Source organism: Pollachius pollachius (assembly GCF_949987615.1).
Source record: "Pollachius pollachius genome assembly, chromosome: 12".
NCBI classification, from domain to species: domain Eukaryota; kingdom Metazoa; phylum Chordata; class Actinopteri; order Gadiformes; family Gadidae; genus Pollachius; species Pollachius pollachius.
Window position 1 is genome coordinate 17159839 of NC_136945.1, and position 15044 is coordinate 17174882.

Genomic DNA, 15044 nt, shown 5'->3' on the forward strand with positions numbered 1-15044 from the left:
TGAAAGACCTCCAATAAAATCACACATGTACTATTAAAAAACAAAGGGAGAAAAAGATAAAAAGAAATGAAAACAAAAAAAACAAAACTTCAGTAAGACAGACATTTCAGATATGAATCCGACATTAAAATATAAATCGATAAGAATAAAAATAAGAATGAGAAGGAAAACATTAGAAATGTTAATAGTATGCATCACTGAAGAGCTTATTCTTTAGTTTTGATATAAAAAAGGAAGTTGTGGGAGCATTTTTAATTTATTCTGGCAGTTTGTTCCAAAGTTTAGCTGCATGAACACTAAAGGCTGACTCACCACATTTTGAATCAGGACTTCCTCAAAAAGTCTAGCAGTGTACTGTGGCATGTTGCTGTTGTACACTAGTTTGTGAAAGGTCTTCTCATCACAGAGGACTGGTTTCACCCGATACCACTGGTAATGACTATAATTCCCCCCTCTCTTCAGATCTACCCCACTCACCTCCTCTCACCTCCCGTCCCCTCCTCTCTCCTCCTCTCAACTCCCATCACCCAACTCACCTCCTCTCACCTCCCATCACCTCCTCTCACCTCCCATCACCCCACTCACCTCCTCTCACCCCCGTCACCTCCTCTCACCCCACTCACCTCCTCTCACCCCACTCACCTCCTCTCACCTCCCATCACCTCCACTCACCTCCTCTCACCCCACTCACCTCCTCTCACCCCCGTCACCTCCTCTCACCCCACTCACCTCCTCTCACCCCCCGTCACCTCCTCTCACCTCCCATCACCTCCTCTCACCTCCGATCACCCCACTCACCTCCTCTCACCCCCGTCACCTCCTCTCACCCCACTCACCTCCTCTCACCCCACTCACCTCCTCTCACCCCACTCACCTCCTCTCACCTCCTCTCACCCCACTCACCTCCTCTCACCCCACTCACCTCCTCTCACCCCCCGTCACCTCCTCTCACCTCCCATCACCTCCTCTCACCTCCCATCACCCCACTCACCTCCTCTCACCTCCGTCACCCCCCGTCACCTCCTCTCACCCCCGTCACCTCCTCTCACCTCCCATCACCTCCTCTCACCTCCTCTCGCCTTCCGTCACCCCACTCACCTCCTCTCACCTCCGTCACCCCATCACCTCCTCTCACCCCACTCACCTCCTCTCACCCCCCATCACCTCCTCTCACCTCCGTCACCTCCCGTCACCTCCTCTCACCTCCTATCACCTATCCCCTCCTCTCACCTCCCGTCCCCTCCTCTCTCCTCCTCTCACCTCCTTTCACCTCCCATCACCCCACTCACCTCCTTTCACCTCCTCTCACCTCCCATCCCCTCCTCTCACCTCCGTCACCCCGTCACCTCCACTCACCTCCTCTCACCTCCCATCACCTCTTCTCACCTCCTCTTACCTCCCATCACCTCCTCTCAACTCCTCTCACCTCCTCTCACCTCCCGTCACCCCACTCACCTCCTCTCACCTCCGTCACCCCGTCACCTCCTCTCACCCCACTCACCTCCTCTCACCTCCCATCACCTCCTCTCACCTCCCATCACCTCCTCTCACCTCCCGTCACCCCACTCTCCTCCGTCACCCCCCGTCACCTCCTCTCACCCCACTCACCTCCTCTCACCTCCCATCGGCTCCTCTCACCACCGCCGCCTCCCGTCACCTCCTCTCACATCCCATCACCCATCCCCTTCTCTCACCTCCTCTCCCCTCCTCTCACCTCCCGTCACCTCCTCTCACCTACCATCACCTATCCCCTCCTCTCACCTCCTCTCACCTCCTCTCACCTACCATCACCTATCCCCTCCTCTCACCTCCTCTCACCTCCCGTCACCTCCTCTCACCTACCATCACCTATCCCCTCCTCTCACCTCCTCTCACCTCTTCTCACCTCCTCTCACCTACCATCAGCTATCCCCTCCTCTCACCTCCTCTCACCTCCTCTCACCTACCATCACCTATCCCCTCCTCTCACCTCCTCTCACCTCCCGTCACCTCCTCTCACCTACCATCACCTATCCCCTCCTCTCAACTCCTCTCACCTCCCGTCACCTCCTCTCACCTACCATCACCTATCCCCTCCTCTCACCCCCGTCCCCCCCCCCCGTCCCCGTCCCCGTCCCCGTCCCCGTCCCCTCCCATCCCCTTACGTCCTGAGGACAGGACTCGGGGCAACGTCTCTGGTCCCTCGTCTCTGAACCTGAGCCTGGAACCTGGCGGTGTTGTGTTTTTGCTGGGGAAGAGAGAAGTAGGTCATCGCTTGATGCAGTGTGATGACGGGAGCAGACCTGACAGAGAGAGAGAGAGAGAGAGAGAGAGAGAGAGAGAGAGAGAGAGAGAGAGAGAGAGAGAGAGAGGCGCCGAGAGAGACTTTTTAAAAAGCACTTCAGCGGATAACAGATAAATATATGGATAGCACATTTGTCTATCGAGAAATTGGCCATATGGTGGGCAACACGCAGCCTTCATATATAGATATATGAGAGAGAGAGAGAGAGAGAGAGAGAGAGACACACACACTCTGCTTTTCTTCTCTTTGTGAATCATTCTTTTTGGTCCTCAGTGCCCTCCTGTCTTCTCCCCTTCCTACTCGCTCCTTTCAACTTTTTCCCGCGCTCCAATACGGCATTAGCTCTCCTCCCAAAGAGAAGATCCGCAGATCTTGCCAGGGTAATTCTGGTGGTTGTCGCCGTGTTTGGCCCGGCAGTGGTGGGCCCGCCGGTGTTTGATGTGGATGACAGATCCATCCTTCTATCTCCTCCAGACTCGGTGATAACACATTTCACGAGCGCTGTTTTCAGCTGGCTGGTGACTGACTCAAAAGGCCCTTATTTTTTCCCTACAAGTAATTGAGGTGTGACGTCCTCCGCTGACTTTTCCAATTACAAACTCCTTTTCTATCCATCTGTATCAGCAATGTTTCTTCATGAGGAGCGCAAGGTGGAGAATGCTACCTGGGTCAGTAATTGTAGAATCTGAATTTCCCCAAATAACCTTCCACTTAGTGTTTCTTCATTGAGTGGGTCTTTTTATATCATATAATATATATTATCATGGCCAACAGCTGTGTGCGCCTCCAGACGATATTATGAATCTCTAACGACTGCGTCGGGTTCTCCGATGTCTCTGGTTCTTCCACTTCCACATCAATCTGTAGTAGACTAAACCGCGACATGGAGGAGAAATGGATTGTAGCCCACGATTGTTGACCGCGATTGTCTCCCGCCGGAGCCCCACTGCAGGTAGCAGGGCTCCGGCAGGAGACAATCGCGGTCAACAATCCTTATCTCCTCCATGTCGCGGTTCATGTACTTCACAGAGTCAAGCCAAAGTTCCTTTCCCCCAATTTCCTTCTCAACCATGGCTGAGATAACCCCCACTACGAGTCCCGTTTTGGAAATACCAGAGACGTCAGAGAACCCAAAGTGTTATGCACCATAACACCAACAGCAGAACGGTTATCCAAATAACAAAGAAGTGTACAACACTTGCGTTACAGTGTGTGTATTCACAGACACACACACACATGTGGCGTTCGCACGGTCGTAGCTCATTGTCTCATTGGCGGGCCAAATTCTCTTAGCGGGCAAAACAGATAAAGGGGAGGTAACATGTCCCTGTATGACGTCATATGGGGAAAATTCCAAATCGGCGCGTCTGAGCTTTGTTTTTTCAAAGGCAGAGCAGGATACCTAGTGCTCGTTTTACACCTAACACCATTTCTAGCTACTTGGGGACCATAGGCAGGCTAGGGGAACTCATATTAATGTTAGAAAACCTCAGAAAGTGAAATTTTCATGCCATGGGACCTTTAAAGAAGCAACTACGCAAAAGTCCTGAAGAAGCAGGATTCCAGATTGAACCAGATATAATTAAAGATAGGAGCAGGCTGTAGTGTAGTTAGAGATCAGAGTTGCAGTGAGCGTGGAGACACACAGACACACACACACACACACACACACACACACACACACACACACACACGCACAAACATTTAGCAACATTTTACATATTTATATATGTTAAATGTACATATACATTTAGTATAAATACATATACTTAAAAAGGCTCAGTGTCTCATGCTACAGTTGCAATCACTTAAAGGGGTGATGCACTCACAGGTAGGAATGTGAGTTCATTTGACAACCTGATTAGTTGGCTTTGATGAACAATGAGGATGTACCTTCTATTTGTATTAAAAACTGTACTTCCTCACCAATGTCCATTGTCTGCAACTAAATGACGTGGGCCCTAGCTGTTTGGCTCAGTTCCTTGGAAAACTAAAGCAAACAGGACCAGTATGATGGCCGACACACAATAATCACAATGTCTTGCCTTTATCCTCCAATGGGATGCTCCATTGCTTTAGTGTTAATAGTGTTGGTTTAGTGTTGTCAGTGTTGGTTTAGCATTGGTGGGGTTCGTTTACTATTGGGGCTGTAAAAGGCCTGGTTGACACACAGGTTGGGTCTGATCCGGTTGATCTCAAATGTAAATAGTGGACACAACAAGTGTGAACTGTGTCTATTTACAGACTGATATTCTATGTATTTAAAATTGTTGCCTTCAAGGTAGCGGAAAAAATCTCACATTACAATCAGAATACAATGTTGTTCGTGTAAAGACTACAGCAACCCTTTATTTAGTGGACTATAAAGGGTGTACAAGTGTAATGTTCCAATCTTGCAAGCAGCCTGCTAGCAACAAGATTCCTTGTGATTCTGGTGTTTTGTTTTGGTTTTGATTCCTCAGTTTCTGAGGAGGTCGCAAAAGTCTTTAAATAAGTCAAAGGTTTTTTTAGAGTGTTTGCCAGTAGATTGAGAAATATGGCTCACTCAAGGAAGAGGAAGAGAATATTTGGGCTCAATGTGATAATAAAAAGGGAACTACCAAACGTTATGGTGTGTGTGTGTGTGTGCATGCACACGGGCACACATGTGCATGGTTTTAAGAGTAGAAAGATGTGTATTTCCCCACACGGAAAACTTCCCTTTCTGTATCCATGAGTCCAAGTGTGAACGACTTTATGGCTGTGTGTGGTCATCTGGCTTTGTGTTTAACATGTGCGCGTGCGTCCGTGTGTGTGTGTGTGTGTGCGTGTGCTTGCGCGTGTGTGTCTGTGTGTGCGTGTGTGTGCTTGCGTGCGTGTGTGTGTGCTTGCGTGTGCGTGTTTGTGTGTGTGTGCGCCCGTGTGTCTGTGTGCGTTCGTATGTGTGTGTGTGTGTGCACCACACGTGTGCCTGTGTGTTTGTGTGTAAAGAGGAAGGATGGACGTTCTTCGCTTCATGGTATTATGTTCTGATGTCTCACTGGGGGGGAGGGGGGGGGATGTTTTGCACTCTAATGCGCAGCCTTCATTCTATGCCTCTTTACTTTTGCTTTCCTCCGAGTTAACAGTACGCACCCAGTGTGGCTGGTGGTGTAGATCACGCCTCTGTCTCTCACACGGGTCCCCCCCCCCCTTTCTCCGCTCCGTGGTCTTGAACGCCTCACGGGCGTCTGTGCGCAGGGAACGATGAGCCACCTCAAGGCAGCTAAAAAGCTGTCGTTTGACGGGCCGTGTCGGACCGAGGCCCGGGCCGTGTACACCACGCGACGGTGTTTCAGCGACGTGAGTACTGCACCACCGCGTTGATTCAGAGGAGAAGACTTTTTCTGTGAATGCCCGGCTGCACCGCGGGCGGCGTGGTGGAAGTGTGAATGGGTTTGAGCGTTGTTGTTGAACGCCTTATTTGTCAGACTAACCCGGGCGATAGATGATTGGCTCGTTGATTAGACATTGATTCGGATCGGATTGTGAGCAAAGCGGCGTTTTATTTTATGTATTTTATGGGATTTGTTATAGGAGAGGTCTTGATGCTCAAAGGTGAGGCACACTCAGTGATACCTGGAATCTGTTACTTATTAACTCTACGAGGATTCTTCAACCACAACATACACACATACTCCCTCATCACACACACACTCACACTAAAACCTGTACCTATACAAACAGACATAGTGGGATGAATGGTATAGTATTAAATGTTGAGTGAGGCGGTAATCCCAACATTGGAAATTCAAATATTTATTTGTGACTGGACATACGTCACAACAAAAGTGACTACCTGAGTTTTTTGCGCAGATAATGGTGGGCTATGATGCTTCCTATTTATTCTGGCATGGTCAGGTGTGTTAATGAGTGTGTGTTTGTGTGTGTGTGTGTGTGTCTAACCCTGTGTCCTTATTTTAAACAATGTGTTTAAAATGTAAGGCAAGAGGTCTGATGTTGGTTACTGATTGTATTTCTGTTCATGCATGTGTCTGTTTGTTTGTGGGTATGTGTGTTCATGTGCATGTGTGAATGCATGCATGCATGTGTGGCTGTGGATGAGCATCTATGCATAACCTAGTCTGTGTGTGTGAGTCTCTATGCATTTGCATTAGACACACATTGCAGGGGTTTGTATTTGTTTTGCATGTGTTTTGCATGTATTTGTGCTCCATGGGTCATATGGGAACATTGTCTTGGCATTATCACCAACATCAAGCCACAGAATCTCATAACAGAAGTGACATATGGCAAAATAAAACGCTTTGTGAAATGGTCATTTGCATTAATGACAAAGCACTTACAATGACACTTTTGAACTCTTACATTAACAAGACCATTAAAACATTGTGAGCTTGTTAGACCTCAGAAATTAGTAGTATTTATTGATGTAGTATTTTGCATAGCATACTGCATTGTACCCTACTATTACATACTATTCTACAATATATAATACTATACTATAATAAAAAAAATGACAGTATAAAATGTAAATCCTATGAACTTATGGTAAACCCAGCTGGACACAATGATACATGACCCAAGTGACGTATGGTGAAATAAACGCATGGTGAAATGATCAATTGTATTAATCACAAAGCATTTACAATCACACTTTGTACTCTTGCATTACCAAGACCAATAAAACATTGTGAGCTTGTTAGACCTCAGAAATGTGTAATATTTATTGATGTAGTATTTATCATACTGCATTGTACCTTACTATAATATATATAATCTATCTGTTCAGAGTTCATCTCGACTCTGCATAGAAACCAATGCACAGCCACCATTGAATGTTGTGCGTCCTGGCACTTGTACATTGCACTTATTCAAGGTACTTAATTGTGTAGCATCTACAGTAGCTGCTATTGCTGCTTTACACAGGGAATGGGTTAGCCTAGCGATTGTAATACTTGCACTTGGTTCTATGAACATCTTTACTGTACCGACAGCGATATATTGTTTCACTTCTTATGACACATGTACTTATTGTAACAAATGCACTTATCGTAAGTCGCTTTGGATAAAAGCGTCTGCTAAATGCCCTAAATGTAAATGTAAATAATCCCCCCCCAAAAAACGACATAATAAAAGTATAGTCCTATCAAGCTCTGGTGAACCCAGCATGGTGCGAGTGCGAGTGCACCATATCGTTGGTCGTCTCCTCTCAGTAAGGAAAGGAGTGTACGGGTGTGGTCGGCTCTGCTCTGTAAATATAACCGCTGCTGTGAAGCCGACAGTTTCCTTGGTTAAGGCTGTGGTTTGTTTGGGGGATTCCACACGTTCTGTTCTAGTAATAACTGCGCAATAGACTTCACCCTGTGAAGGAAGGGTTGAGCTGGACGCTATCGATTACAAAATCGGCCTTCTTGGCCAACACGTATGCGTTTCATTCATGCGTTAACAAGGTAGTTGCTCCCACGGAGATCCTGTGGTTGGGTGTGTTGTCATGAGTATCTGAAAGTGTGACCCTACATGGCTGCGTAGTAAGGTTTATAACATTAGTAAAGAACTTTTTAGTAAAACAAGATGTTACTTTTAGTCCACACGTTTCACATTAATAATGATAACAATGCCTACAAGCCAGTTTTTCTCTCTCAATTAATAAAAGAGAGAGACTTGTTTAAAAGGTAAAGGTTGACCCATGGCAGCTTTACCTTTAAATAAGCTGAATGTGCTTGGAGTCAGAGAGAGGGAATTAATCAGCAGAGAGAAGGCTGTAGGGTGGATCCAGGCAAAGGGGGACGTTTCCTTTATATGTCACACTATTGAACACCAACCACACACCAGCCTACAGTCAGGTTAGTTTATACATATTGAGGGAGGAGGATGTGGTAAGCTCATGGGTGGATGGAGAGCTCGGGGGAAGTGTTTTTTGCGTTGAGGTCTGCGCGGTCACCTTTGCGTTGATCTGTATTTATGAATCCCTCTCCTGGGCACGTAGAAGGAGACGGGTGGGAGGAGACGTGAAGTACGCTAGGGGAGACGGGTAGAAAAGTGGAGGTTAAATACACGTTGTTAGGTAGGTGGAGTAACAGGCGTGGTCTTTCTGCCTCCCAAGTTTATGGGACTCCATTAAGGGAAACTGCCTATAAAGGTTGTATTGACTGTCGCCTCATTGATTGCGACATTGTGTCTTGCCTCAGAGAGTGGTCATTAGAGTCTAAGTTAGAATCTGTCTATAGTGCGTAGTGCTCTACCACTATACTCTCATCACTAAACTGGACCGTTTACCGGCTCAATCTCCCAGTGCCTTGGATGTGTGCCAGGTTGTCTGGGAACACAACGTTGTAGCGCTGCTTGTGTGCATGTGTGTGTGTGTGTGTGTGTGTGTGTGTTTGTGTGTGTGTGTGTGTGTCTGCGTGTGTGTTTGCGCGTGCTTATTTGTCTCTGAGTGCGTATTCGTGTGTGGGTTCAAATATGTGTCTTTGGTTGTGTGTTTATGTGGTTGTGAGTTTGTGTGTGTGTGTGTGTGTGTGTGTGTGTGTGTGTGTGTGTGTGTGTGTGTGTGTGTGTGTGTGTGTGTGTGTGTGTGTGTGTGTGTGTGTGTGTGTGTGTGTGTGTGTATGTGTGTGTGTGCATGTGCTTGTTTGTCTGCGACTGCCTGTTCGTCTGTGGGTGCAAATGTGTATGTGAGTGTGTGTGTGTGTGTGTGTGTGTGTGTGTGTGTTTGGTTTAATGTAAGGCTGTAAGGCCCTACATGTCACCATTTTGATACAGTGCTGATGTATAAATGAAGAGCATTTCTGTCAGACAAACAAACGAAGCCCTCTCCTTGTTGGATGTGTGGTCTCTCCTCTCTCCCCAGACCACGGACCTGTTTGCAATGATCGAGAGGATGCAGGTAGCGTAAGTTGTGACGTCCCCTGCCCTGTGCCTAGCGTGCCCCCCCCCCCCCCCGCTACGCAGCCAACTAATGTGTGTCTTTGGTTGTGTGTTCAGACCACTGCTGCCTGCCACACCTTCTCTCTCAGCGTTCAGTCTCTCTGTTGCTTCGCTGTGATCTTTCAATTGAACTGCTTTTTTATGTATTGTATTTTCTACAACGTACAACGTTCAACGTTTTATTTCATCAACCGTTTTCTTTTCTGTAAACGCTACCTTAACGTCTGACGCCGCACAACCTTTTGTTTTAATTTCACAGATTAAATTATTTTTCTAATGTTAAAGTTTGGAAAAACATAAATGTTGGAGATTGGGTTCATAGTTGAACCTCCACATTATGGAGGACTTTTGATTTTACTTTCGAAAACTGCTTTTGTAATGTGTCGTCACATCTGAAGCAAACTGTACAAAGGTGTTTACCCAGCAAAGAGCTCATTTTGTCAGGTCGTCAGACCAAAAATAATAATGCTACATCGGCCATGGCCGGCAAAACATCATTATCCATCTGAAAGGGAATGGGTATTCACTTTGCTGCAGTAGGTGGTGAGAGTGTTAGGACTTGCTTTTGAACCAAACCAAGTGATCCTTTTTGAAGAGAAACACGTGAAAGGAGCCTTTTCACCGTAATCAACAGCTGATCAATGCAGGGTCACCCGACTTGTGTGTCCGGCAGCCCATGCCCCTGAATGGAGAGGGACCATAATGGATGTTATGAACTATAGGTGACTATAGCTGTTTTGAGTTGCTCTATTGAGTTGCTGGTTCCATGCACCATTTGCTTTCCAAGGTTGCCTGGCCAGCCATCGCAACATGCGTTGCGTTGTGTAAAAGAGGGATGGGTGGATCCTTGGTGGTTTATTTTACAATGTTAAACACAGTTTAATTGAATTTATATAATATATGTTGTCTAACTGCAGAGGCAAAAGCGGTCATTTTATAAACAGTATGGCAAATACATTCACCGTGAATTTAGATGTTCCAAAATCGGGAAGCAGTTTCAATCGGAGAAAATGGAAAGTGATCAGACCATAAAAAAAATAATAATTATTGAAGCCCAATTTCTCTCCAGGCACCATCAGAACCAATCAGAACCAAGCCGATATTTCCAAATATACGCTTATTTGAATATGCATGTAATTAATAAGGACCGGGGATGGTGAGTCCATCGCCTTCCCTTCACGATGAGTTCAAAGCAAGCTTGTTTGTGGGCTGGAGGCAGATGAAAGGGGGATGGTAAACATATGGGGACTCAATTAACCTAACATTGGGTTGAACATGGAGAGACGAGGAGATGAGGTTTTAGTATGCAAGAGACCAACCTCGACTGGGATTTCTCTTAGAGCCATAATCACTAATTTTTAAGTGTGTAAGTGTGTGGCCTTACTTTTATTAATCTTTAAAGTAATATATTATAGGTGTGCACATAAACACACTTCCAGTGTTCCAGTGTCCCAATTGGCTTTTGTGTTTGTTTTTGTTTATGGTGCCTCATGCAAGGGGATCAATTACAACTTTGTTGCTTGTCAGCCGATATTAGCTTTTTAACAACCGTTTCGAAAACCCTGATTAACCCTGTTGGCTTTTAAAAATAAACTCAAGGCAGTTTGAAACCTTTCCTATTGCCAACCACATCCTGTTCTGCTCTAGCCTCTTGTAACTCTTTTTCTAGCGCAGGACACACAAACGCACACTCGCACACACTCACATACACTCACTCACTCACTCACTCATTCAGTCGTTCATATTCATTGCCTGCTTTCTTAATTCCCTCATGCCTAAATATTTACAAAAATATTAATCTTCCTTGTGCATTCCGGCTACTTAAAGCCGTTTGTTGCTTCAAATTGTTATTTATGACTTCATATCACTCAGTGTCACGGCAGGAGAGGTTTATTTACCGACCACCAAACCCTAGCACAAACCTGCATGTTCATGTGTAGATAAAGCTGTCTCTCAGACTTCCACCTCTTTCTTCTCTCTCTCTCTCTCTCTCTCTCTTTCTCTCTCTCTCTCTCTCTCTCTCTCTCTGTCTCTCTCTCTCTCTCTGTCTCTCTCTCTCTCTCTCTCTCTCTCTCTCTCTCTCTCTCTCTCTCTCTCTCTCTCTCTCTCTCTTTCTCTCTCTCTCTCTCTCTCTCTCTCTCTCTGTCTCTCTCTCTCTCTCTCTCTCTCTCTCTGTCTCTCTCTCTCTCTCTCTCTCTCTCTCTCTCTCTCTCTCTCTCTCTCTCTCTCCACAGGCTTGCAGGATGGACGAGCAACGCTGCACCCTCCCTCCCCCCCTCAAAGTGAGTTCTGATTTCCACCTCCTTCCCTCTATCTTCCTGTGAACGCACAGCCCCGGCCATGAGCTGTGAAATGGTCCCGTCTTAGAGCCCAGTCTTATCTGCTGTCAGGCAGGCTTCAGGAGGCTAGCCGGCTGAACGGGGAACTCAACAGGACCTGAACCACTTCTTAATCCTCACACATCCCATCTACCATTGACCAATGAAGGCTCTTCAAACTGAGTCTATCTGCGAGCAAACGGAAACCCTTCAGCAGGGATTGGGATTCTTAAAATCTCCAAAGGAACAGACGCTATTGTCTTTGTTCAGGTTTGATCAGAATGAGATTCTCTTGCTAGTCCAGATTTGGTGCATTCACACCTGCATTTGTGGGTGTGTGTGGATATTCGCTATCCAGGTGCAATCTGCACCAGGTGTGAGTAGGGCTTCAACTATGTGTTGTTTCCGGCGTTGAAAGGACCCATTTGAATAGCCTTCGGTTACTGGCATGCATGATACATTATGATGGCATTATTACCACATTCAGTTCCCAAAATTCATGGAATAATTGACCAAAATGCTAATGATTAAGATGGCTTTAGGCACGGTAGTTCCAAAACAAACACATTGATTCATTTCAGTGCGACTTCATCTTCTCACTCAATGTTTGAGTTTATGAACTCCAGCATTGCGTGATGCAACGTATTTCTGCACGGACGGCTAGTTCTCACCCATCAGGCTCCGTGTAGTCACATAAAACAGCGAGGGCAAGTGGCCATAGCTTCTCACCAGCATCTGTCAGGTCCGGGCTCCGCGTTGGCTACCCACGGACCCCCGTGCTGTGCGTTACCGATGACAAGCTCAGAAGAGGACTGCAAGTCTTGTTAACTGCATGACCAGCTTGCCCCTTGTCCTTATAGTAGCAATAGGAATTGCACGTTTGTTCATTTGTTTCTCTGGAAGAAACATGGTGTCTTGAACCATGGTTTGATTGCTAACATGGTTAGTCCATTTGTTTTTTATTTATTTGTTGATGTGTTGAATTGTTGATTGTTTCCACAGACGGAGGAGGACTACATACCCTACCCCAGTGTCCATGAGGTGCGCACTCTCAGGCAGACTCACATACACAGAACAACTGTTCAGTTTAACATCAGCAGCATTGTTAGGAAAAGGGAAATAGAAGTGAATTACAAGGTCAAGTTATGCACTTGCTAGACAAGTTTTAAAGTCGGTTCCTCTGAACACTGGGTGACTGCGTCAGGCGTCAGTATCCTGGCTCTCTGGACGACCGTACAGCTGCAGTGACACAGTGTTCCTCCGCCCTAGACTTTCGATTTCCAAGTCAAATGAGATGTTAGCACAGGATCAATTGTCGGAGGTCTAGGAGGAGTGATCCTTCAGGAGGTCATTTGCAGCAGCAGCAGGACAGAGAGGATGTCAGCGGAGGTAGATCTCGTATGATCAATATTGTCCATATGTACGGTCGCTATAAGTACTATTCACTGTCAGACTTGGGAGGATGAGGATAAGTAGCTGACAAGGTTAACATGAGTACGTATTGTGCTATTATTCGTCCCGATCTTTCCCATCTTCTTGTTCCTGGGGTCCTGGACAGGTCCTGGGTCGTACGAGCCCCTTCCCCCTTATCCTGCTGCCCCAGTTTGGGGGCTACTGGATCGAGGGGACCAATCACGAGCCCCGGATCCCCCCGGACACAGAGCAGCCCCCGCCTGCCACCCTCACCGGGGTGGGTGGCGCTGTGGGGGCTGGGGGGTCCAACATCAAGCTGGAGACCAACAGCCTGGCTAAGACCTACAGGAAACAGTTCATGGGCAAGGTGAGGGGAAGCCTGTCTCCACCTGGGTGGAACAACACTACAGTACCTTATTCAATGAATGGGACTTTACTTATCGCTCGGTGCAATAAAAACACAGTGCTATGCCAATAGTATACACACAAAAGATACTGTAATGATAATTACTGTAACTAATAATATGAGCGTAGGCTGGTACAAGAAACAGGAACAGTAGGTCTAGACTGTTGACTACGTGGGGACAGTAGACGGATCCGATGTCAGTTGTATCTCATGTGAGCAAACTAGGCTCTAGGCAATCTTGAAGATGGCTGAACAAGTGTAAGTGTAAAGGCAGTGGGGTGTGGTCTACGTGCGGCACAGCAAGCTGCAGACTGACACAGTAGGCCCATCACTTGACACTGTAATGTATTGTGTGTATCACAGCGTCCTCAAAATGTAGGCCTTGTGAGGCCAGCAAGACTAGATCTTGTGGGGACCTTGATGAGTGAAGGTCCTCCTATGTCCCGTCTCCCCAGGAACACTTTAACTACTACACCATGGATACCGTCCTGGGACAGCTGGTGTTCTCCCTGAAGTATGACGTCATCGGGGACCAGGAGCACCTGAGGCTGATGCTCAGGTTGGGCGCTACCCTCAGTTATCTTTGTCTGCATAACCCTCCCGCTCATTTGTCTTGTCTCACTCTCTCTCAATGTGTCTCTCTCAATGTCTCTCTCTCTCTCTCTCTCTCTCTCTCTCTCTCTCTCTCTCTCTCTCTCTCTTTGTTCAGTTTTTTATTGATTTATCTCTGTATCTATCTTTGTATTATGCTTTACGTCTCCCTCCAGCTTTCTCTTTACCTCATCTTCTCTTTATTACTTCTCTCTCACTAACTTTTCTCTTTTTAAGCCTCTTGCGCTCACCTCTCTCTATATTTCTGTCTCTCTTTCTCTCTCTAAATATATATATATATATATACCCTCATATATATATATATATTTATAGATGCATATATATTGCACTATTATCTATACTATCTATTTCTCTCTCTCTCTCTCTCTCTCTCTTGCACCCACTGTTAGGTGTTTAACTCTTTGTTCAGTTTTCTATTGATTTATCTCTGTATCTTTGTATTATGTTTTATGTCTCCCTCGAACATTCTCTTTACCCCATTTTCTCTGCATTACTTTTCTCTCACTTACTTTTCTCTCTCTCTTTCTCTCTCTATATATATATGTTTATATATGCGTATATCGCTCTATCTCTCTATCTCTCCATCTCTCTATCTCCATCATTTCACTCTTCTCTCTCTCTCTCTCTCTCTCTCTCTCAATTTGCTCTAATGGGCTCCATCACCTCTGTAGTGGCATACTAACAGCCCTTCAGAGGCGTCTCCATTGTTCACATATTTGACCGCATGCGACCAACGGGCTGCTGGTTAATCGTGTGTGTGTGAACAGGATGTGTGTGTGTGTGTGTGTGTGTGTGTGTGTGTGAACAGGGTGTGCGTGCACTGCAACTAACACCCGGGTAGTAGATGCATGAAAACAGATTTGTTGAAATCTAACGGGGCGAAAGTACTTTAAGCAATATTCCTGTGTGTTCTCCCTACACACATTCATGCCCACCCATGTTCCCCCTGTTTCAACCTCCCCAGAGAGAGAGAGAGAGAGAGAGAGAGAGAGAGAGAGAGAGAGAGAGAGAGAGAGATGCCTCTCCTCGATGCCTCTCCTCAATGCCTCATGTAGCCTGTGAATAAATTTTAGTCCCCTGCCAGCTGCACTCTATATTTTAA

At 46.3% G+C, this 15044-nt stretch overlaps 1 protein-coding gene across 3 annotated transcripts in view; it reads left to right on the top strand.

Annotated features, from left to right (window-relative positions):
- Nucleotides 1-15044, top strand: part of rap1gapb (RAP1 GTPase activating protein b) — a 68738-nt gene that overhangs the window by 33718 nt on the left and 19976 nt on the right. For 2 of the 3 annotated variants that reach the window (XM_079748070.1, XM_079748071.1), the window contains 4 exons: nt 11428-11475; nt 12514-12552; nt 13070-13291; nt 13786-13889. In XM_079748070.1, coding sequence (XP_079604196.1) covers nt 11428-11475; nt 12514-12552; nt 13070-13291; nt 13786-13889 — 413 coding nt within the window. Of the gene's footprint in view, nt 1-5302; nt 5606-9116; nt 9153-11427; nt 11476-12513; nt 12553-13069; nt 13292-13785; nt 13890-15044 lie in introns of those variants that run through there. The other variant, XM_079748072.1, reaches the window with a different exon arrangement.